General features: G+C 42.6%; 1 protein-coding gene across 3 annotated transcripts in view; it reads right to left on the minus strand.

Annotated features, from left to right (window-relative positions):
* Window positions 1–25,657, minus strand: part of ift122 (intraflagellar transport 122 homolog (Chlamydomonas)) — a 190,742-nt gene that overhangs the window by 141,092 nt on the left and 23,993 nt on the right. For all 3 annotated transcript variants that reach the window (XM_060931573.1, XM_060931572.1, XM_060931570.1), the window contains exons 8-10: window positions 24,739–24,814; window positions 5,738–5,929; window positions 3,748–3,886 (exon numbers count right to left, since the gene is read on the minus strand). In XM_060931573.1, the coding sequence (XP_060787556.1) occupies window positions 3,748–3,886; window positions 5,738–5,929; window positions 24,739–24,814 (407 nt within the window). The remainder of the gene's footprint in view (window positions 1–3,747; window positions 3,887–5,737; window positions 5,930–24,738; window positions 24,815–25,657) is intronic.

The following is a 25,657-nucleotide window of genomic DNA, read 5'->3' on the forward strand; positions in this document are numbered from 1 at the left end:
AGTTGATTTCAGAAGGTGAGCACCCTTCCCGGGACGGACGGAAAAATCACCCTTCGAGCCTTTCAGCCAGCATGGGATAAGGGGAACAAAAAACAGGCATCCAGTGAGCAGCAGTTCTGTGGGCAGAAATCAGGTCAGAGGAAAATGACCAGGCTGGTTTGAATTGACAGGAAAGCTACCACTCTACAACCATGGTGAGGAGAAAAGCATCTCAGAAAGCACATCATGTCAAACCGTGAGGCTGATGGGCTACAAGAGCAGAAATGCTTCACTCCTGTCAGCCGAGAACAGGAGTCTGACCTTATCATGGGCACAGACTCACTGAAACTGGACAGCTAAAGGTTAGAAAAAGAGCAGGAGAGGCAACTATTGACCTGGTGTGAATATTAATTGAATTTCTTCACGTGAATGTGCAAAATTGGATGCACTGTGCCGCGCTGACCGGATCATTGCATGAATAAGCAGGTGTACAGGAGTTCCTAATGAAGTGGACAGTGAAGGCGTGTACGGCACAGTCATGAAACAGTTAGAAACAAATTCACTGGAATTATTCGTTCTAAAATGAGTAGGGATCAATAGCTCTTGAAAATAATTAATATTATTCTGTCCACATTCACTGGATATGAGCAATCACGCGCTCTGATTGGCTGCTCTACTACTAGGATATCAGCTCATATACTGTGAGTAGAGAAAAACAATGTTGGCGTGTATCAAGTCAGATATATCACTATGGTATCAAGTATTTAAAAGAAACAGAAATGATGAAAAGAATATAGTCGTTCCCCCCCAACATCTCCTGTTCCACACTCCAGCCCAGTTGGTGGCAGTAATGCACCTTTAAGTCAAAAAACCCGAAAGAAGAAGAAGAAAATGGAGGAGCGTGTTACTGAACCAACCAAGGACGAAATAAAAACTACTCGAAAACAAAACCCCAAAAAATACACACACAAAAAAAAGTATGGAATAAAAGTATTTGATGGTAAGAACGTATCTTTTTTCATTTTTCAAGAATTATTATTATTATTATAGCATTTTTCACAAATTCCTCCTGTCATTTCGCTGATTTGTTTACATTCTAAGCGGAAATGATTTTGTCGGACGTTTTGTATCAAGTTTTTATTGATCGAATTTGCAAAATAATAAAAATAAAAATGCCCCGTTTCTCAAAATCCAGTGAATGTGGATAGAATAAAACAGTTATTCCACTCAATCTCGTCATACATGGCTTATCATCGGCTCATGCACGACTCGATTTCATGGAAATAACTGTTAATTAAATTGCAGTTTTCAAATATCTGTGTGGTAGCTGAGATTTTTCTGCCAATAATATACTTTAACATTTCTTCTTTATGTAAAATAAATATATTTGTACCAAAACAAATGGTACAAATGTTACGATCAATAACCTTGCCTTCGTGTCTGGTTGCAAAAATCATGTTCGGCAACAAGCTAGTTTAACAAAGCCAGGTGTAAGATGTCTAAAACTTTTCAAGCTAAGTGCGATTTCCTGACGCAATGAAGGTCATGATTTGGGTCCAATTTTGGGTCTTATATACAGTATCTTGCAAAAGTATTCGTTCCCCTTGGTGTTTTGTCGCATTACAAGCTGGAATTAAAATGGATTGTCGGATTTACACAACATGCCGACAACTTTAAAGGTGTAAATTGATGTTTTACTGTGACACAAACGATAATTAAGATGAAAAGAAAAAAAAACAGAAATCTGGAGTGTGCATAAGTATTCACCCCCTTTCATATGAAACCCCTAAATAAGAGCTGGTCCAACCAATTCACTTCATAAGTCACATAATTAGTTGATTAAGATCCACCTGTGTGCAATCAAAGTGTCACATGATCTGTCACATGATGTCTGTATAAATCAACCTGTTCTGGAAGGACCCTGACTCTGCAACACTACTAAGCAAGCAACATGAAAACCAAGGAGCCTCCAAATTATAGCTCAGGGTTGGGTTATAAGAAATATCCCAAACTTTGAATATCCCAGGGAGCACCATTAAATCCATTATAGCAAAATGGAAAGAATATGGCACCACTACAAACCTGACAAGAGAAGGCTGCCCACCAAAACTCACAGACCGGGCAAGGACGGCATTAATCAGAGATGCAACAAAGACACCAAAGATAACACTGAAGGAGCTGCAAAGATCCACAGCGGAGATGGGAGTATCTGTCCATAGGACCACTTTAAGCCGGACACTCCATAGAGCGGGGCTTTATGGAAGAGTGGACAGAAAAAAGCCATTGCTTAAGAAAACACGTTTGGAGTTTGCCCAACAGCATGTGGCAGACTCCCCAAACACACGTGTGGCAGCAGGGGCGTGGTTAAGCATTGGTCTGTGAATGGAGGGCGGAGTCAGGGAAGGTAAGTAGTAGAATCACTGCACCTGATGGGAATTAACGTGTTTGTGTGTCTTCCCCAGTGACCACGCCCTATAAGAGGACAGGGAGAGCAGAGGAAGAGAGCTCTCCCCAACCCGAACACTGGTGTGCATGCGTGTGTCTGGGAGGGTGAATGTAAACGCTGAAAAGCGAGTAAATAAAGAGTTTTGTAAGAACTCAGTTCTGGCCTGCCATGCTTCTCTGCTCCACCCACCTGCAGGGATTTTACAACATGGAAGAAGATTCTCTGGTCACATGAGACTAAAACTGATCTTTTTGGCTATCATGGGAAATGCCATGTGTGGCACAAACTCAACACCCTGAGAACACCATTCCTACAGTGAAGCATGGTGGTGGCAGCATCATGCTGTGGGGATATTTTTCATCTGCAGGGACAGGAAAGCTGGTCAGAATTGAAGGAAAGACGGATGGCACTAAATACAGGCCAATTCTGGAGGAAACCTGTTTGAGTCGGCCAAAGGTTTGAGACTGGGACGAAGGTTCACGTTCCAGCAGGACAATGACCCTAAACATACTGCATACAGCATAACCTGAAGATTGCTGTACACCAACACAACCCATCTAACTTGAGGGAGTTGGAGCAGTTTTGCCTTGAGGAATGGGCAAAAATCCCAGTGGCTAGATGTGCTAAGCTAATAGGGACATATCCCAAAAGACTTGCAGCTCTAACTGCAGCAAAAGGTGGCTCTTGACTTTGGGGGGGGGGTGGGACAACTACCTATGCACACTCCAGATTTCTGGGTTTTTTTTTAATATCTTAATTATTGTTTGTTCCACAATAAAAATAAAATAAAAAATAACAGTTTTTACCTTTAAAGTGGTTGGCATGGTGTGTAAATCAAATGGTGCTAACCCTCCAACAATCCATTTTAATTCCAGCTTGTAATGCGACAAAACAGGACAAACACCAAGGGGGATGAATCATCATCAAAACAGAAAAAGCACAGACTAGAGGCCTCTGTATAAGGGACAAAAATGTTTAAAATTAGACGCATTCATAAGAAATTCAGCTGACAGCACAGAAGTGAGGGAATTAATGAGCGATTATTTCCCCTGTAGCCAGTCGAGTGGGGACACGGCGATGAGGCTCGTGTTTTAAATGAGTGACTTGAACCTCAGCTGATGAGACGGGGATGATGCAGACGATGCTATTAATCTAAGTGAGAACATTGTGATCTTTGAATTTGAGGGTAACTTGAAAGTTATAGCTTGACTTCAGATTGAAATGCAAGCAAGACAGGAAACTGTCTACTTTACAGAATTATGCACAGTACAAAATGTCAACGGTTGTCCGTGTATGGTGTCGGATCGGTTGTATGGGAGCACCTTTCTGCTCAGTGATGAGGTGTTGGACGATGACATCAGTCATGCTATCTCTGTAGGCGTAGCGGTCCTTATAGAGACCGTGCACTGTGCTGAAAATCAGCTGGAAGAATGCTATAGTGCCATCCTGACAACCCACCACCTGGAAATCAGAAAAGCAAAAAAGTACCTAGAAGTTACAAGCAAAAATAAGATTGACCTCATAAATATTTAACAGTTATTCCCCGAAATCGAGTCGTACACGAGCTGATAGCTGATGAGGCACGGAGCACCGAGTTGGCTATAAGCCGTGTACGACGAGACTGAGTGGAAGAGTTGTTTTATTCTCTCCACATTCACTGGATTTTGAGAAACAGAGCATTTTTATGTTTTGCACATTTGATAAATAAAAACTTTATCCAAAACGTCCCACAAAATCATTTCCGGTTAGAACTAGTGTTGTCGTCGAGTCACTAAACCTCGCATCCGAGTCCAGTCTCGAGTCCCCAGTGTTCAAGCTGGAGTCATTAAAGAAAATTTTGAGTTGAGTCCACTATTGATCTGAGTCGAGTCTGAGTCCAAGACTCCAACCGCACCATTTGACAGTAGCTGTTTTAGCGCCATTAACATTAGTCTGTTCCTGAACATGGCGTATGAACAGGTGAATGTGCTCTTCTTTGTCAGGGAGTGCGAAGTATTCTGTCAGAGATGGTTGGGAGACGGATGTAAGTGCAGAAGGTGTGTTTATTAATACAAGTGAAGATATAAACAATCCAGAACGGCAGGCAAAATCGTAAAACGGTGAAACAGGCAATAGGTCGAGCAAGGCACAAACAGGCTATTGTAGACCCGGCAGAATCAAAGACGAGAAGCAGGAAATCAAACAAGGAAATAAGACTCGATAATGTGTCAGTAGTGCAACTCAATACTTCGCAAAGTAAGTGTGTTTTCACAGTTTTTATATAGGCACGCTGATTGCGCCTTAATCCTGTGCAGGTGCGAGTCGTTTACAGTACGCAAGAGAGTCTGCTTGGCGTGCGCGCTGTCCGGAGCGTACCTGAGAGTCTATCTGATGCACGCGCCAAGGTGCACAGGTGTGACACTCTTGCATGAAATTAATACAAAAATTATTGTAGATATAAATATCTTCTGCCAAATTATTATGGCATGTTACCAAAAAAAAGAAAAAAATCCAAGTCCTTGTCTCCAGTTGACGAGTCCGAATGCAGTTAATGCACAAGTCCGAGTCATCAGTGCTCAAGTCCAAGTCGAGTCACGTGTCCTTAAAATTAGGGCACGAGTCGGACTCGAGTACCACAAGCCTGCTTAGAATGTAAACAAACCGGAGAAATGACAGGAGCAATTTGTGAAAAATGCTATAATCATAATTCTTGAAAAATAAAAAAATACATTCTTACCATCATATACTTTTATTCCATAATTTATGGCTTTTCTTATTTTTATTTTTGGGGGTTTTCAAGTAGTTTTTATTTCGTCCTTGGTTGATTCAGCAACACGCTCCGCCATTTTGTTTTGCTCTACTCGCGGTATATGAGCTGATTGGCTACTGGACCACTAGGCTATTAGAGTGCGCGACTGCTCATATCCAGTGAATGTGGATAAAATAATAACTCCTATAATGGTAAGTTGTAAGCACAATTTCAGCACAAATTAACATCATATAAACAGGAAATGTGATATTTTCCTGGATTTAGAAGCCGAGCTGATTTTTACATCCTCATTACCATTTTGGTCCTCACAAGATGCCAGTCTATCTCAGAAATTAAAATGATTGACTAAAATGCAAATCACTTTCTCTCTTGCGTGCTCTCTCGCTCACACACACACACACACACATATCACAGTTTCTAAAACAAGCTCTGCCATGCATGCATTTGCATTTTAACTCTGCCTTTCTGGCTACCCTATAACTTCTAAAAAGTGTCAGGTTTCGTTCCAAATACACTGATCACCGGAAAATAAATCACTGCGCTGTTTAAATCCAAAGTCTTACCACGTAGTTAGAGTCTGGTTTAACCCTGCAGGTCCAGACCCAGGAGTTCTGCTCTCCGATGGTCCCGAGACGCACGCCGTCTTTAGTGTAGAGGGATACCTGCTTGTCTGAGCCTCCCATCACGATGTATTCGCCTTTCGAGAAATAGCTCACGCAGCAGGGGTCAAAGTTCAACTGTCTGTCCTTCCCGATCTGATAAAAATAAAAACACAGACAAGCACAATGTCAAGCCCCAAGCCAGAGCAGTTATATAAAGTGAGTGGGCATGCTGTAAAAATATACAATCTATTTTAAAAAAAAAAGTGGGTATCAGAATCAGGATTCTGCTTAAAAATAGCTCAGGATCTGATGTGAACCACGCCTACAAACTGCAAATGAGTTTCCTTTGGCTGCATTCATGATCATGAAGCGAGTACAGAAATAACACACACGGCTTTTGGTGTGTGGGTGTGGCAGATATATTGATGGAATCGCCACAGACGGTAACCCGGGGGGGAGCAGCTTTTGTTGCAAAATGTGAGTTTATAGTAAATACGTTAATAAGACATGAGGCCGAGACATCCAATCACATCTTTCACTGTGCTGGTCGACTTTACAAGCAAGATGGTTTCTGTCTTCTCCTGTGTTTTTGTGAGTGTTCGTAATGCCGCTTTTCCACTACAAACGCGGCTGAGTCGGGCTGAGCCGTGCCGTGCTGAGTCGGGCTGAGCGGGGCTGTTGGAGTTGCATTTCGACTACAACCGCGCTGAACCGTGCTGGCTGGAAGTGGGTGGACACATTGGGTGGAGTTAGCGAAAGTGGGTGGACGTCAGGTGATGTCGTTAAGCAGCGCAAACAGTGACATCAGTGAGCTTTTAAGCGGTAGTCTCACGACCCGGATAGTAAACAATAAACATGGAGGACATGGAGTCGTTAGTGTTGCTGGTCTTGGTGCTGTGGCTTGTTGTCACCGACAACGCGGACAGATACTGGCAAGAGCGTATAGATGAGGCGAGGCGCATAAGGCTTCAGAAATTCTCGCAATTTGTAATTCTTCTCCTTCCGGGTTTGCGGTGTTTACAGATCCCAGCGCGCTCGCGGGGCGTGTGTGGGCATGTGAGGACACTCCTCCTCACCAATCAGTGCACAGGGGAGTGTCTGCTCACGCCCCCAGCCTCACTCGGCACGGTTTGGCTCGCTTCAGCCCCACTCCAAAACGGTGCGAGTTTTAGGGGCTAAGCAGGGCTGAAACGAGCCGAGTCGTGCTGGTTTTTGGTAGTCGAAACGCGAGCCGTGTCGGGCTGAAGTGAGCTGAAGCGAGCTGAAGTGAGCTGAAAAAGGGTAGTGGAAAAGGGCCATAAGTGAGCCTCTATAGCACGAGTCGTCAAATGAAAGATCACATTAAAATTAATTAATTAATTAATTAATTAATGCTGTAGCAGAGCTGACAAATGTATGACAGGAGTGCTCAGAGAGCACAATATCCCCCGCTGGCAACTCTGCCATAACTCTGGTAAAATGCGACTGAACTGAACAAAATTGCAATATGCGTATTACCGACATATAACAAAGAATCCTGTCAAGTTTCGTGAAATTCCTCCAAAAATTCTGAGAGGAGTTGATTTCAGAAAGTGAGTACCCTTCCAGGGACAAATGGACAGACAGACAGACGGACGGACGGACGGACATCGCCACGACATAATCCCCCTTTGGGCCTTTCGGCTAACAGGGGATTTAAAAAAAAAAAAAACCCTGTCCGTTTGTTCAGAGACTCTAAACATGAAGCAGCACGGTCCTCTGTTTAACCAATCGTGTGCATTTATGTAAATTAGTTAGCTGAAGACAGCCCATCAGTCCAGAGACTAGCTACAAGCGGCTAGAGATAATGAGATGAGAACTTAACTCGGAAGTAACAAATACGTCATTTTTGAGCTACAAAGTGGACAAAAAAAAAGGGATGTGTTCGAACTTTGACAGCAACAATCCAACCAAATAACCCTCATGAGTGATGTATGATGGACGATTTTCCTCCCAGAAACAGTGAACTGGATAGTCAGTAGCTACGTTTACACCGACCCTAATAATCCGTTAATAATTGGATTCAAATGAAATTTCTTCATGGAAACAGCTCGATCATCATCTCATCTCATTATCTCTAGCCGCTTTATCCTTCTACAGGGTCGCAGGCAAGCTGGAGCCTATCCCAGCTGACTATGGGCGAAAGGCGGGGTACACCCTGGACAAGTCGCCAGGTCATCACAGGGCTGACACATAGACACAGACAACCATTCACACTCACACCTACGGTCAATTTAGAGTCACCAGTTAACCTAACCTGCATGTCTTTGGACTGTGGGGGAAACCGGAGCACCCGGAGGAAACCCACGCGGACACGGGGAGAACATGCAAACTCCGCACAGAAAGGCCCTCGCCGGCCACGGGGCTCGAACCCAGGACCTTCTTGCTGTGAGGCGACAGCGCTAACCACTACACCACCGTGCCGCCCTGCTCGATCATCATAAAAAAAAAAATTTAAAAAAGGTACCTACTGCCATCTGGCGAGACACGCTGCAATAGAGATGCAAGTGAGGAGTCAAACTCTCGTGGTTACCAGAGGACTAGCCCACCATTGTAACCCTAGCTATATAATAGGCGAAAGGCCGAGGGCTATAGAAGCGGAGATCGGTGGCGCCAAATGCGCCTTAAGGGCTGGTTAGTACTGGGATGGGAGACTACCTGGGAAGACCAGCTTCTGGCATGGGAGGGACTTTATTCATTTTTAAACAGCTTGTTCGGAATTAGATACCCCAGTCCGCTTTAATGGGTGTAGACCTCTGATAATCGATTTGATGGGAAAATATTAGCCATGGAAACGTTCAGTCTGACTGCCTTCTGCCTTCTGCACACGTTCGCACTTCAGTGATGCTATCGTGGCATTTTATGGATGGGAGAAACCTGGCGGCATATGGTAATAAAAATGGAGTGGAGTAAGTCAGCTATGCAGGATTGTAAGCAAGTCAGAAATTCCATTCCGACCAGACGCTTGGGACATAAAACACGTGTATCTATCCAATCGCTTTCATGTACAAGCCCGTTTCCAGAAAACTTTGGATATTTTCCAAAATGCAATAAAAACAAAAAAATCTGTGATTTGTTAATTCATTTGAACTTTATTTAACTGGCAAAAGTACAAAGAAAAGATTTTCAAGAGTTTTACTGACCAACTTAATTGTAATTTGTAAATATAAGCGAAGTTAGAATCTGATGTCTGAAACATTCTCAAAAAAGTTGGGACAGAGGCAAAATAAGATTGAAAAGTTTATAGGATATTCAAGTAACACCATTTTGGAAGATTCCACAATAAGCAGGTTAATTGGTAACGGGTGAGAGTATCATGGTTGGGTATAAAAGGAGCAGCACCAAAGGCTCAGTCTTTGCAAGCAAGGATGGGTCGTGGCTCACACCTTTGTGCCAAAATTTGTGGCAGAATTGTTAGTCAATTCAAAAAGAAAATTTCTCAATGCAAGATTTTAAGTCTTTCAAAATCTACAGGACATAATATTGTGAAAAGATTCATGGAAGTTGGAGACAGCTCAGTGCGTAAAGAGCAAGGCTGGAAACCACTGTTGAATGTGCGTGACCTTTGAGCCCTGAGAAACCTTCATACTAATGTGACAAATATAGCCACATGAGCTCGGGAGTACTTGGGAAAAACATCATCACTTAATACAGTCTGCCGCTGCATCCAGAAATGCAACCTGAAACTGTATTACGCAAGGAGGAAGCCATTCATCAAGTCTGTGCAGAAATGCCGCCAATTTCTCTGGGCCTGAACTCATTTCAGATGGACCAAAAGACAATGGAAACGTGTGCTGTGGTCAGACGAGTCCACAGTTCAGCTTGTTTCCAGGAAAACCAGACGCTGCGTTCTTTGTGCCAAAGGTGAACCATCCAATTTGTTATCAGAGAAAGGTGCAAAAGCCAGCATCTGTGATGGTACGGTGGGCATCAGTGCCCACGGCGTGGGTGAGTTGCATGTGTGTGAAGGTACCACTGACACTGAAGTATACACTGGGATTTTAGAGAGACATATTCATCAAGGCAACGTCTCTTCCCGGGAAGTCCATGCTTATTTGAGCAGGACAGTGCCAGGCCTCATTCTGCACAGGCTACAACAGCATGGCTTTGGAGACACAGAGTGCGTGTGCTTGACTGGCCGGCTGCCAGTCCAGATTTGTCTCCTATTGAGACTGTATGGTGCATCATGAAGAGGAGGATCAGATAACAGCAACCACAGACTGTTGAGCAGTTGAAGTCTTGTATCAAGCAAGAATGAACAAAAATTCCAATTGTAAAACTGCAACAACAATTAGTATCCTGAGTTCCCATGTGATTAAAAAGTGTTATTGAAGGAAACGTGATGTAACGCAATGGTAATAATGCCTCTGTCCCAACTTTTTTTTTTTTGAGTGTGTTGCAGGCATCAAATTCTAACTTCGTTTATATTCAAGTTGGTCAGTAAAACTATTTAAAATCTTTTCTTTGTACTTCTGTCAGTTAAATAAAGGTTCACGCAAATTAACAAATCACAGATTTTTGTTTTTATTGCATTTTGGAAAATATCCCAACTTTTCTGGACACGGGGTTGCACTGTACGTTCGGAATCACATGTAAACATAGCTAGTGATAAAGTTCGAACAAGCTAATATGTCTGTATGTTCACTGATCTGAAGTAAATATTGGTACGTCCAGCGAAACTCATTTAAAAGTAACAAAAGTGCTAATTTTGCTGAAGCTGTGAGCAGCCATGTTGATTTGACATGACTTGCTGAACTCGGAGTTGAGGAGACCATCCTGACTCCGAGTAGGAATTCTTACTTTGTTTAAAGGATGTTTTCTTCCAGTTACTTCTGACTTACGAGTTTGAGTCGAATGTAATATTTGCTTAGGAAAACTTTTATATTAACTATAGACTTTTTTTTTTTACCCTCTCTGGTCTGATTAGCTAACAGACAACACAGATTGCTTTAATTTAAAAAAAAAAAGACTTGACAAAAACAAATGTTTAAAGATGAATGAACACGTCTGTGTTTATTCTCCCTGCAATATCCATTTAAAGGTCACGAGTCAAAAGTCACTTGTGACATGAAGTGCCACTACGAAACAAAACAAACCACTTCGATTTGATTTATTAACAAGCATGAAATAATTACTACTGTTGGTAACAACATACTGTTTATTTTGTTAAGACGTGAAACATTTCATGTTAAAACAAGATAAGTCATTGTTAGAAGAAGAAAAGTTTGTTATAATGTGATTAGCTTGTATGTCATAATAAACATGAAAATATCTTATCCCACCCCTGGCCAAATTCATCATATATCTTCAGCTTTTACTGCTTCATAGGAAACAGCATGATAATGCTCTTCATACCAAAGATGTCACTTCGATGTTTGGTCGTGATTGTCTGATGTGTTAAATATATATCTTTAGCCTACAGGTAATATTCAGGATAATGTGTAAAGAGCATCTTTTGTTTGATAGCCAACAACGTAGCTAGAAACCAGTGTTGTAGTCGAGTCACTAAACCTCGAGTCCAGTCTCGAGTTCTCAGTGTTCAAGTCCGAGTCATTAAAAAAAAATTTCGAGTCGAGTCCACTATTGATCCGAGTTGAGTCTGAGAACAAGACTCCAACCGCACTATTTGACGGTGGCTGTTTTAGCATCATTAACATTAGTTTGTTCCTGAATATGACGTATGAACAGGTGAATGTGCTTCTCTTTATCAGGGAGTGTGAAGTATTTTGCCAGAGATGGTTGGGAGGCGGATGCAAGTGCAGATGGTGTGTTTATTAATACAAGTGAAGATGGTAAACAATCCAGAACGGCAGGAAAAATCGGAAAACGGTGAAACAGGCAATAGGTCGAGCGAGGCACAAACAGGCTATCGTAGACTCGGTAGAATCAAAGACGAGAAGCAGGAAATCAGGAAACCAAACAAGGAATAAGGCTCGGTAACGTGTCAGTAACGCAACTCAATACTTCGCAAAGTAAGTGCGTTTTCACAGTTTTTATATAGACACGCTGATTGCACCTTAATCCTGTGTAGGTGCGAGTCATTTATGGAGCGAGAGTCTATCTGATGTACGTGCGAAGGCGTGCAGGTGTGACACCCTTGCACGAAATTAGTACAAAATTTATGTAGATATAAGTATCTTATGCCAAATTATTATGGCATGTTACAAAAAATAAAGAAAAAAAATTAGAGTCCTCGTCTCTAATTTACGAGTCTGAATACAGTTAACGCACGAGTCCAAGTCCGAGTCATCAGTGCTCAAGTCCAAGTCGAGTCATGAGTCGGACTCAAGTACTACAAGCCTGACTCCAACCGCACCATTTGACGGTGGCTGTTGCTGCCTTTATGTGAAAGCGTCTCTGCTACTGTGTCGGACTGACGTTGCTGCTCGACTGCCCCATTTTAGTTAACAGGCTACAGATAAAAAGCTTGTTCATCGCTCAGCAAACCCCGCCCACTATCAACAGGGAGAGAGGGTTAACACTAGCTAGTTCATCGCTCAGCAAGCAAACCCCGCTATCAACAGAGCAATGAACATAGTGTGTCACTTCCTTCTCTGGGTGGAGTCTTGCCAAATGACAATTGAAGTTCGAGGTTGTCCCCATCGTCTCCTCGATAGTTCTTCTACATACGGAACACACAGCATCCTAGGGGCTTCTTTCCATGCATTAACGTTAGTTTGTTCCTGAATATGACGTAAGAACAAGTCAAAGTGCATTCTCTTGCACGAAATTAGTATAAAAATTAATGTAGATAGAAATCTCTTATGCCAAATTATTATTGCACGTTACAAAAAAATAAAGAAAAAAATCAGAGTCCTCGTCTCCAATTTACGAGTCCGAGTCTCCAATTTACGAGTCCGAATGCAGTTCATGCACGAGTCCGAGTCATCAGTGCTCAAGCCCAAGTCAATTCACAAGTCCTTAAAATTAGGGCACGAGTCGGACTCGAGCACTACAAGCCTACTCGAAACATGCATGAATTAGCATGAGCTAGCTAGCCAGCTAACAAACCTAGCAAGCTACTGAAACCTCAACAACATATGGTTATGTTAGCTAGCCAGCTAAAGTTACCTTCTTTATGATCTGTTGATAATGGAGGTGTTCACTTCAGCATAGCTGTCTTGGTGAGTTAACATTCCTCAGATATAGAACGTTAACTAATTTATCACTAAAATAGAAGTACATTTACTCAAGTGAGTTTTGTACCCTTTCCACCACTGATTATTCTTATTTCTTATGGGACCCCCCAAAAAAAAGAAAACCCTCAGTTGTTAACTCATTTAGTCAGTCGTCTGTTCGGATAGTGGGGTAACATATGGCCCTTTTCCACTACCCTTTTTCAGCTCACTTCAGCCCGACACGGCTCGCGTTTCGACTACCTTAGAACAGCACGACTCAGCTCGCTTCAGCCCTGCTTAGCACCCAAAACTCGCATGGTTTTGGAGTGGGGCTGAAGCGAGCCAAACCGAGCCGAGTGGGGCTAGGGGCGTGAGGAGACACTCCCCTGTGCACTGATTGGTGAGGAGGAGTGTCCTCACATGCCCACACACGCCCCGCGAGCACGCTGGGATCTGTAAGCACCGTAAACCCGGAAGAAGAAGAATTACGAGAATTTCTGAAGCCTTATGCGCCTCGCCTCATCTATACGCTCTTGCCAGTATCTGTTGGCGTTGTCGGTGACAACAAGCCACAGCACCAAGACCAGCAACACTAATGACTCCATGTTTATTGTTTACTATCCGGGTCGTGAGACTACCACTTAAAAGCTCACTGATGTCACTGTTTGCACCGCCTAACGACATCACGTGACGTCCACCCACTTTCGCTAACTCCACCCAATGTGTCCACCCACTTCCAGCCAGCACGGTTCAGCGCAGTTGTAGTTGAAATGCAACCCCAACAGCCCCGCTCAGCTCGACTCAGCACGGCACGGCTCAGCCCAACTCAGCCGCGTTGGTAGTGGAAAAGCAGCATAAAGAGCTAAACTGTTTTCAGCTGTGCTAACATGATTGTACAAGGGTTTTCTAATCATCCATTAGCCTTCTGAGGCAATGAGCAAACACATTGTACCATTAGAACACTGGAGTGAGAGTTGCTGGAAATGGGCCTCTATACACCTATGGAGATATTGCACCAAAAACCAGACATTTGCAGCTAGAATAGTCATTTACCACATTAGCAATGTATAGAGTGGATTTCTGATTAGTTTAAAGTGATCTTCATTGAAAAGAACAGTGCTTTTCTTTCAGAAATAAGGACATTTCAAAGTGACCCCAAACTTTTGAACGGTAGTGCAAGTCCGTTAAACTGGTACGAAAAGCGATAGATTGCTTGCAAATGGAAAAAAAATGCAGTTTTTGCTTTGAATGTACACCAGAGGGTTTGAAAATACAATTGTGCTGGCAGATTTTATACAGTACACCTCGTGTTTCAGCACTCCACCCACATCAGCGTGGGCTTACACCAACTCAATCATCGATCCTCCAGCATTACACCGTTAACTTCGCCTCCCTTAGGAGTCAAGATGATTGCGAAATATTTTCTAAAGAAGATAGCTGCAGATAGATATTACAACAAACACATTACTTCATCGAAAGTAATATTATAGGATCACACCATTTAAAAGAACTGAAAAAGAAAAAAAAAAAAGCGATGTGTAGGCTAACACACGTACCCGATTCCCCACCCCCACTGGCAAATCCTACTTTATGAAACCGGGTCATGTTACATGTAAAGTAATGTAGAGTGGCATAGGAATCAAGCACAAAGTTCCCGAAGTCACCGTTCTCGACCTCAGAGCACGTAATAAATCATGGACCGTGTTGCCGCGACATAAAAATACACAGCGGAACGACGGTAAACTGCACAGTCAGCTCCCCGAGCGCTTTCGGATAAACATTCTTCAGACGGACAGCTCAATGAATCCTTACTAACCGGAGGTGCGTACAGCTGTTTAAAAGGGAGAGAAATTGACTGGAGGTGGAAGCTGCTAGCATGGATTCTGTGATTTTAAAAAAAAAAAAAAAGAAAGAAAGAAAGAAATATAGAGAGAGGAAGAGAAAGAGAGAGGTCATGTTTCATATTTTAGTACGATGCAGTGTCTGGGTCGTGTCTTCCCACTCAGTCTCTTCGGATCAAAGCCTCAACAGGCTATTTAGCTGTCTGGGGCCCCATCATTTTTCTAAATGGCCCCTATTGTGTTGGCCATGGAGGTCTGTTAGTGCAAAGTCGTGTCAGAATTATAAAGCCTCTACAACATGTACATGCACACACACACACATTTCACAGAGCATCTGTTTCCCTTCATATCCAACCCCAGGCCAAGCGGCTGGCTTCCATTCCTTTTCTCTGAAATACCTCCTTGGACAACGGCACGTTTTTTTTTTTGGCCACTATTAATAGCATTCTAACACAAACAACGTGTGGAAAGGGAGTGAGAAAGAACCCAGAGTGGGGAGAGCTTGAGTCTGGGCTGATGTTTCATAGCGTTGTAACGAAAAGCCAGCATGGATCTGCCCTTAATTACTACACTTCCCATGAATACCCTAGAGGGAAAAAGACTTACAGGTTATGATTAGAAAGCTGTACAGGAGTGGTGGAGGAAGGGAGAAAAGAAGAAGAAGTGTGGGGGAGATAAGGGGAATAGGAGGGTGTCTGTCGAACCTCACAATACAAGCGCCACAGGGACTTCGAGATCTAGTACGAGGTCATCATTCCAAATGTCATTTGAAATCTCTTTCGCCCTTTCCTACTTTAAATAGCTCGTGTTCGGTTTTCCCTCCTGCTATAGAAGCAGGAAGACGCTGATGGTGCCCAGATCCAGCAGAACAGCAGTCATTCTTGCCTGGGGATTTGAACCCGTAATAAATCAAGACCTTAATCAGCGCGGAGCATCATGTTCCATGTTTATTTCATTCAGTTCCTCTTTCCTCCTCACCCTGGCTGCGCAGGTACAACTTCAGCGTGAACCATTATCTCAATGAATAATAACAGTTTTGTTTGTACAGCACGTTTATCACACTCAAGGTCAAATTACAATGGGACAAAAGGGGGGTTGGAAGACAAAGAAGCAGAGACGGTACAATCAGTATTTTTTATATATATCACACTGCAACCCCGCTATAATGAACTCCTTGGGGGACGTCCAAATAGTCCGTTATACCGAAATGTTCGTAACACTGAAATGGGCCCACTTGTCACACCACTCACTCGCACTTACGTAAAACAAGACCAACTGTGTTTAATTTATCTCATCTCATTATCTGTAGCCGCTTTATCCTTCTACAGGGTCGCAGGCAAGCTGGAGCCTATCCCAGCTGACTACGGGCGAAAGGCGGGGTACACCCTGGACAAGTCGCCAGGTCATCACAGGGCTGACACATAGACACACACAACCATTCACACTCACATTCACACCTACGGTCAATTTAGAGTCACCAGTTAACCTAACCTGCATGTCTTTGGACTGTGGGGGAAACCGGAGCACCCGGAGGAAACCCACGCAGACATGGGGAGAACATGCAAACTCCACACAGAAAGGCCCTCGCCAGCCACGGTCCTTGAACCCGGACCTTCTTGCTGTGAGGCGACAGCCAGCGCTCGAAACTAACGGTGTCCCGACGTCCCGGGGACCATAAAAAATGTCATCGGGACACAAAATTATCATATCTGGGACAATCCCGGGACAATGGAAAAAAATAGATCTAGTAAAAAAGTTCTACATGGGGGAAATTGTGAGAGTGATGCAGTGCGCGTAGCAGTCACAATTGCAGGGCCTGAGCTGCACTCTGTGAATGAATGATTTGCGTTGAGGCGACAAGCCTGTGTGTCTCTGAGAGGGAGCAGTGCGCTGTGTGTGTGTGTGTGAGAGCAAGCAGCCCCTCCCCCACCCGCACGCTGCGCTGAGAGACACAGAAAGGGCAGTAATTGCTCAGAGCGCTCCCTCCAAACAACGGGGATTTACACGAAAACGGAAGGAGATAGTCACAAAATTCTTTCACATTGAGTGCCACAAGGCTCTCCTGAACATGATGTAATTTTTTTGTCTGTAGTGTAAAAATTGAGGTCACTAGAGCGAGTTAAAAACGAGTTTTTGCATGAGAAGCCTGAAAGTGAGGAGAGGACGGGCGCTCAGCCCCATAGACTGCCATTATAAACGTGGCTGCGCTGTGACTGCAAAATCAAAAAAGTCACTGTAAATAATGTAAATGATTTCTATGACTAAAGGTTACAATAAAAAAACCTTGCATTACATTGCTTTGTTTGCACTTATGATATGACACTTTTATCCAAAGTGACTTTACGGTTTTTTACAGTGTTACAGTCCCTGTAGCAATGTTGGGGTAGGTGCCTTGCTCAAGGGCATTTCATCCATTGATGGTATGGCTGATGGCTTTCAAAACATCTCTGAATGGGGCAACAGGTATATTACATAAAAATGGATAATGGTCATGGTGAAAATAAGTTGGCCTTATAAGTGCCAACAGATATTCAAGGTATAAGTAGATGAAATGAACATAAAAGGGGTCTTATTTTCAACTAAAGTGTACTGCAGATGTAGGGAGTTGAAACATTTTCTGAATGAGCTAGTTGGCCCCTTTAAATAAACGGGTATCTATTCATACAGTGAGATCGCCAAAGTTTAATAAACTGAAAATGCAATAACTGTAATTTTGAAGTAGATGATGTATAGGACATGTGTCGCTTGTGTTTTGTGACTTATTGTAAAAATGATATAAAGGGTTCAAAATCGCATAGTTACAAATATAATAGTAACTTCATATGATAATATTAACCACTGGTTATTTCAGAGAGGAAAAAAATGGGGACACTACTGCTTCCATTCGGGACAATACAACACAGAATTCGGGACCACTGGGGGACACAAAGAAAAAAAGTTAATTTCGAGCCCTGGCAACAGCGCTAACCACTACACCACCGTGCCGCCGTGTTTAATTTATATTTACACTTAATTCACTTACATATTTATGAAGTAAAGGAAATAAGTCACTCTTAAGCAGAGGTGGACAGTAACGAAGCATATTTACTTGAGTACTGTACTTCAGTACACTTTTTGAGTAGCTGTACTTTACTTGAGTATTATTTTTTTTGGAAACTTACGACTTTAACTTCACTACATTTGAAAGACAAATATCGTACTTTCCGCTCCACTACATTTCTATCAAGGTCCTCGTTACTCCGAAGCAGCTTTGAAAGTGGATGTTTTTTTCTTTTCTTTTCTAAAACAGGATTGGGTTTTTTTTGCAGGTGACACTGATACCCCTTTTCCACCAAATCAGTTCCAGGGCTGGTTCGGGGCCGGTGCTGGTGCTGGTTCACAACTCGTTCAACTTGCGAGCCAGCTGAGAACCAGTTTGCTTTTCCATAGCTTGCGGTGCTAAGAGAAGACACGTCATTACGTCGCTGTATACGTCAGTTACGTCGCTACGTTTGCATAAACCTTGGCGCGAATATCGAAGCAAAAACAACACGGAAGAAGCAGCAGCAGCAACAACAATAATAATAATAATAATAATAATAATAATAATAATGGATGACTTCGCGTTTGTACAGCTGCTACTTCTCGTCGCTTAAAAATGGCGATCTTTCGCGGTCTTGTTATTGTTGTTGGTCTTAACAACTCCGCCCCCCCGCTGACGTAAGCGGTTCTTTCCTCTGGCCCAGCAGAGAGCTGGTGCTAGCCTGGAACCGGTTTTTCTGGCCCCAGAGCCAGTTCTTTGTCAGTGGAAACAGAAAACCCGGTTCCAAACTAAGCACTGGCCCCGAACCAGCCCTGGAACTGCTTTGGTGGAAAAGGGGCATGAGACAGCCGATCAGTAATCACTAGGGTCATGTCACGCCCAAAAACTGCATAAAATAAAGTTCAATGATTTCTCAACAGCATTATTTAACATGATCAGTTGATGGCAGAGTGGAAAGAGGCAGTTCTTCTGGAGAATGCACACGCATTCATGGCCCATGAACCCATGTTTCAGTTTTCTGAAAGGATTAAAGATTCGTTTTAAATGTTTGCCAAAAATGAATCACATCACGGCCTACAAAAACTCGCCGTCCAACCTGCAGAAGCATACTGAGGTATATAAACGTTTTATTCCAAGAGAAAGCTTGCAACGAAGTTGTCTGTGCTTTTAGAGCTAGCGATAACGTTGCAATAGCTCTGCAGTCTGGTTAGTCAAATGACTTTCTATGGATTTGCCCGCCAAGTTGCCATCGCCTTGTCCACGGCTAACGTTTACACGTAGCTAGCTAACTTGACCACAGTTAGCATGTATAAATGGAATTACGCCAACATAAATAACGTCAACTTATCTGAAGTCCTTTCAGAAATGTTTTAGCATAATCTTGCCAAATAAACAGAATGCAGAAATCTTTCCTTTCTAGTAGCGTTAGCTACACAATATGATTTCGAGTTTGAAAAAAGAGTTTGCTAGCATGTCAGGTGGAGTTTCACTGACTAGCTAGCTTAACGTTAAACCACCATGATGGCACAGCATGCGTTCATTTTGTGAATTCACATTTCTGTCTTTGGTAACGGCATTAGGTTTTGTAAGCGCTGTGGCAATAATCCAACAATGCGCTGACAGAAAATGTACTTTAAATACTTCAGTATTTTTAAAAGCAAATACTTCAGTACTTTAACTCATTCCTTACGAAATACTTCAATTTTTTTCAGTCACGTTTTGACGGAATACTTTTTGTGAAAATCACGAATTTAATAGGTACATTCAGTAAAATGTCCCCATCTCCATAAATTATTTTAGAGGTAGAAAAGTATACATTTACCGAGTCCTTGAAACCTATCCTTTCTAAATATGGAATTATTTTTGTATAATTCTGAAGTAGGTAGGTTTCACAAGCATCAGTCATAATATTATATTATAATACTATAATAATATTATAGCAGTCTATCCCTGCTATAATAAACCTTCCCTACGTGGGTTTCCCGCTAATTATAATATCCAAATGTGGTCTATGTGCAGTCCTCTACAGCTCTGATTGGTCAAATTCACGTGTACTGTTTTATTATGGGAGTTTCCGAGGGAATTCCGTATGACGTCACCAAAGCCGATAGTACCGGCTTTCCGTAGGGAATGGGAAAATTCGCTGAGCCGCTGTCAGCGGCTTGCCGTAGGGAATGAGTTAACTTCAGTAAAAATTTGACTGGACAACTTTCACTTGTATCGGAGTAACATTTGACCAGTGGGATCTGTACTTTGACTTAAGGAATGAAGTTGGGTACTTTATCCACCTCTGCTCTTAAGTAATAGAAACCAGACCGTCAATGACAGCGTAGCTCACTCCGGCCCCGTCTAGTCCAGAAGGAAAGATCTAAAGTGGGCCACCTTGCGCAATAAATGTTGTGAGCTATATACACTATATACAAACTATATACACCCGAGGAATACCTACCTATTTGCCAGAAAGAATCCAAAGCAGCGAGAAGAAGCGATTGACCGAGAAGAAGTGATTTTTGTTGAACTGCTCATTAAGGCTTCATTAGTCCATAACTTCATTAAAGGAATACTCCGGAGTGAAATGCTTTTTAGGGCTATTTTCGCATGATTGGGAGTGCATACGCTGAGTTGGTAGCACAATCATGTCAATCGGTTGTGTTTTGAGAAAGTTGTTTTTTTTTTGTGATTTAAACCGAAAGCGCTAACACAGCAGTGCGAGGGGCATGTCATTTCGCCGATACAAAACGCTGTTTTTAAAACCATTGCCAAGATCCAAACAACATTACAGTTCAGTGGAAGTGAGTACAGGGTTCCTACACACAAACCGAAGTGTCCCTGGCTCTGTAAGTGTACAGACAGATCGTCTAGAAGACTGAATACAAAACATGTACCTTCCCGAAAGTAGTTGTTCTCCAGACGCCATCTTCGGGGGACAGTCCGTAAAAGTCGAGTGCCGAGTGCAGAGCTAAATCCTCTGGAAATGCACAATTTTGTAGGATTTTATGGAAACACAGTTTAGTGTTTAGTTCGAAATTAAAAGGAAACTGCATGCAACAACATTATAGTTCAAGCGGGTTGGAATTTTGAATGGGAGGTCATGTGATGCTATGAAATTGTGCATTTCCAGAGGATTTAGCTCTGCACTCGGCACTCGACTTTTACGGACTGTCCCCTGAAGATGGCGTCTGGAGAACAACTACTTTCGGGAAGGTACATGTTTTGTATTCAGTCTTCTAGACGATCTGTCCGTACACTTACAGAGCCAGGGACACTTCGGTTTGTGTGTAGGAACTAGGGCTGCGTACCTAAAGGTAACATCAGGTACCGGTACAGAGATTTAGGTACAGGTCCGGACCTGTACCTGTACCTGAACAATTTGACAAATTAACATGTGTTCTTCTGAACTTCTTCAATAATGACAGAAACATTAATAAACTGTTGACAACTTGTCAGTATCTTTATTCAAAGAAAACCGAACATAACTAGGTTTCCTACCTCACTTCTCAGTCACCCTCTCAGTCTCACACTTAGTTAACTTGGGACAAAAAGTCATAAGTTGTCTCACAGCGAGAAGTGACTACACTAGAGTAGTATAGACTACGCGCAGTCCGCGGCCTTTAACTTACGCGGCAAAATTACACAAAGCAACAAAGGCCGCCAATGCCAGCAAAGGAAAAATGGCTGACCTGCTTTTGAGTCTTTTTGACCAATCAGAACGCTGGATCAGCCAAGCTCTCGCAATGTCTGTGGCGAGAGGATCTCAAATCAAAGATGGCTCTGATTTCAAGTTTCAGCGATGCATTTTACGTCTTTTCCAGTGCTAAATTTTTGTCTTTGTGGTAGGATTTACGCATCTTCAGTCACACAGGGATGCAAACGGCGCGCCTTTTGGCGGATGCCACCTTTTTCACGGCTGAATCGTGCAGATCCGATTTTTTTTTTTTGGGGGGGGGGGGGGGGGCATTGGAGTGTCTGAATAAATTCATCAGAGTAAATTCTGTATTAAAATTACAACCCCGATTCCAAAAAAGTTGGGACAAGTACAAATTGTAAATAAAAACGGAATGCAATGATGTGGAAGTTTCAAAATTCCATATTTTATTCAGAATAGAACATAGATGACATATCAAATGTTTAAACTGAGAAAATGTATCATTTAAAGAGAAAAATGAGGTGAGTTTAAATTTCATGACAACACCACATCTCAAAAAAGTTGGGACAAGGCCATGTTTCCCACTGTGAGACATCCCCTTTTCTCTTTACAACAGTCTGTAAACGTCTGGGGACTGAGGAGACAAGTTGCTCAAGTTTAGGGATAGGAATGTTAACCCATTCTTGCCTAATGTAGGATTCTAGTTGCTCAACTGTCTTAGGTCTTTTTTGTCGTATCTTCCGTTTTATGATGCGCCAAATGTTTTCTATGGGTGAAAGATCTGGACTGCAGGCTGGCCAGTTCAGTACCCGGACCCTTCTTCTACGCAGCCATGATGCTGCAATTGATGCAGTATGTGGTTTGGCATTGTCATGTTGGAAAATGCAAGGTCTTCCCTGAAAGAGACGTCATCTGGATGGGAGCATATGTTGCTCTAGAACCTGGATATACCTTTCAGCATTGATGGTGTCTTTCCAGATGTGTAAGCTGCCCATGCCACACGCACTAATGCAACCCCATACCATCAGAGATGCAGGCTTCTGAACTGAGCGCTGATAACAACTCGGGTCGTCCTTCTCCTCTTTAGTCCGAATGACACGGCGTCCCTGATTTCCATAAAGAACTTCAAATTTTGATTCGTCTGACCACAGAACAGTTTTCCACTTTGCTACAATTCATTTTAAATGAGCCTTGGCCCAGAGAAGACGTCTGCATTTCTGGATCATGTTTAGATACGGCTTCTTCTTTGAACTATAGAGTTTTAGCTGGCAACGGCCGATGGCACGGTGAATTGTGTTCACAGATAATGTTCTCTGGAAATATTCCTGAGCCCATTTTGTGATTTCCAATACAGAAGCATGCCTGTATGTGATGCAGTGCCGTCTAAGGGCCCGAAGATCACGGGCACCCAGTATGGTTTTCCGGCCTTGACCCTTACGCACAGAGATTCTTCCAGATTCTCTGAATCTTTTGATATTATGCACTGTAGATGATGATATGTTCAAACTCTTTGCAATTTTACACTGTCGAACTCCTTTCTGATATTGCTCCACTATTTGTCGGTGCAGAATTAGGGGGATTGGTGATCCTCTTCCCATCTTTACTTCTGAGAGCCGCTGCCACTCCAAGATGCTCTTTTTATACCCAGTCATGTTAATGACCTATTGCCAATTGACCTAATGAGTTGCAATCTGGTCCTCCAGCTGTTCCTTTTTTGTACCTTTAACTTTTCCAGCTTCTTATTGCCCCTGTCCCAACTTTTTTGAGATGTGTTGCTGTCATAAAATTTCAAATGAGCCAATATTTGGCATGAAATTTCAAAATGTCTCACTTTTGACATTTGATATGTTGTCTATGTTCTATTGTGAATACAATATCAGTTTTTGAGATTTGTAAATTATTGCATGCCGTTTTTATTTACAATTTGTACTTTGTCCCAACTTTTTTGGAATCGGGGTTGTACTAAATGAGCAAATGCCATTACAGTCCATGAAACATAGGAAGTATGAAAAGAAAATAGTAAATCAGAAAGCTGCACACACTTGCGCGGAAGCTGCGCAAATGTGCGCAGCTTTCTGATTTACTGTTTTCTTCTCATACTTCCTATGTTTCATGGACTGTAACGGCATTTGCTCATTTAGTAATTTTAATACGGAATTTACTTTGATGAAATTATTCAGACACTCCAACGCCCCCCCCTAAAAAAAATCGGATCTGCACGATTCAGCCGTGAAAAAGGCGGCATCCGCCAAAAGGCGCGCTGTTTCCCTGGTCACAAAATAAGCATATACTTGGTGTAAATTTATATCGGTACAGTACCAGTACTTCATGATCCGGTATTTTGGACCTGTACCGAATCGATTTTCACAGTACAGTACCGATACACAGTACCGGTACTCAGCCCTAGTAGGAACCCTGTACTTACTTCCACTGAACTGTAAAACTGCATTTTCTGACAGACGGAGAGCATCTTAGGTTTACGAGTAGCCATGACAACAATGCTTATGGAATAAAAACTTGAGTAAAATTGCTTTTAGCTTATAAAATAAAAGTCCTTTTTAAGGGATTTTTTTTGAAGTCAGTGATTGCTGTCCTTGATAACCGTTTGTGATCGACACCTAAGCGAGGCTAGTTAAGCCTTTGTTTTATGGCGTTAACACGTATTGTTAACTTGACTGCAGACTTGAGTACTTCTTGAAGAGGAGTGCATGGCTCAGTGATTTTTTTTTTTGAAGACTCTGACTCTCTGTCAAGGGACACGAACTTAGTTTGTTGTATGTGAAAGTTTGTTGTAAAAGAGTGCGTTATAGCGGGCTTGCAGTGTATTATTATAAACAGTGTGTATACTGCATCAAATGAGCCAGACTTAGCAGCAAACATTGATGTTCAGAATCAGAAACATGCAGGTATGCGGAAGAAACTGAGAAAAGTTCAACAGAAAGCTATCGTATACTCCTGTTATAAATAAGAAACCTGGCGGTTGAACGTATCGGGAGAAAATGATGACACTGGAATGACTTGAATGTGTTTTACTGAAGAGGCACTCATAACCAACAGAGAAAACACAGTACAGTATTATCAGTACAGATAATAATTATATCCGCATTCATTTCCCTTAATCTGCATTAACACGCCTAACTAGCTAACTAACTGGGCACACATTAGGTATCCGTTAGATTTCCAGGGAACCAAAACCTGGGACTGGGCCACACACTGACGCGTCTACTGGCCTGGTGGGCTTGCTAATGAATTTATCATTTGTCCACCTCTGACTCACACACCTCAGCCATGAAGACAAAGGAATGAGAGACTTGTACCTGTTTCCCACTGAGCTGGTAGAAGGACAGTCTTTGACCCCAATCAGCCACCGCCAAGATATCATGGTGTTCATCCCTAAAACACACACACGATCAGTTTATCCATTGACCCTCTTAGTATGGATTAATTTTACAAACATATTCCAACTATTCAAATGTTTAACTATGTAAAGTAATTTTAAATATCTTGTATCTCAGCTCATCTCATCATCTCTAGCCGCTTTATCCTGTCCTACAGGGTCGCAGGCAAGCTGGAGCCTATCCCAGCTGACTACGGGTGAAAGGTGGGGTACACCCTGGACAAGTCGCCAGGTCATCACAGGGCTGACACATAGACACAGACAACCATTCACACTCACATTCACACCTACGGTCAATTTAGAGTCACCAGTTAACCTAACCTGCATGTCTTTGGACTGTGGGGGAAACCGGAGCACCCGGAGGAAACCCACGCGGACACGGGGAGAACATGCAAACTCCACACAGAAAGGCCCTCGCCGGCCACGGGGCTCGAACCCGGACCTTCTTGCTGTGAGGCAACAGCGCTAACCACTACACCACCGTGCCGCCCCTAAATATCCTGTATATGTATAAAAAATTCTATCCACTGGATATGAGCAATCGCGTGCTCTGATTGGCTACTCTACTACTAGGCTATCAGCTCGTATACCGTGAGTAGAGAAAAACAAAATGTCGGAGCGTGTTGCTGAACTAACCGAAAGTAGATGAAACAAAAACTCTACTCGAAAACAAAACCCAAAAAAAGACAAAATATGAAATAAAAGTATTTGATGGTAAGAATGTATCTATTTTTTCAAGCATTAATATTATAGCATTTTTCACAAATTGGACGGCACGGTGGTGTAGTGGTTAGCGCTGTCGCCTCACAGCAAGAAGGTCCGGGTTCGAGCCCCGTGGC

The sequence above is a fragment of the Neoarius graeffei genome, chromosome 10 (genome assembly GCF_027579695.1).
Source record: "Neoarius graeffei isolate fNeoGra1 chromosome 10, fNeoGra1.pri, whole genome shotgun sequence".
NCBI lineage: Eukaryota > Metazoa > Chordata > Actinopteri > Siluriformes > Ariidae > Neoarius > Neoarius graeffei.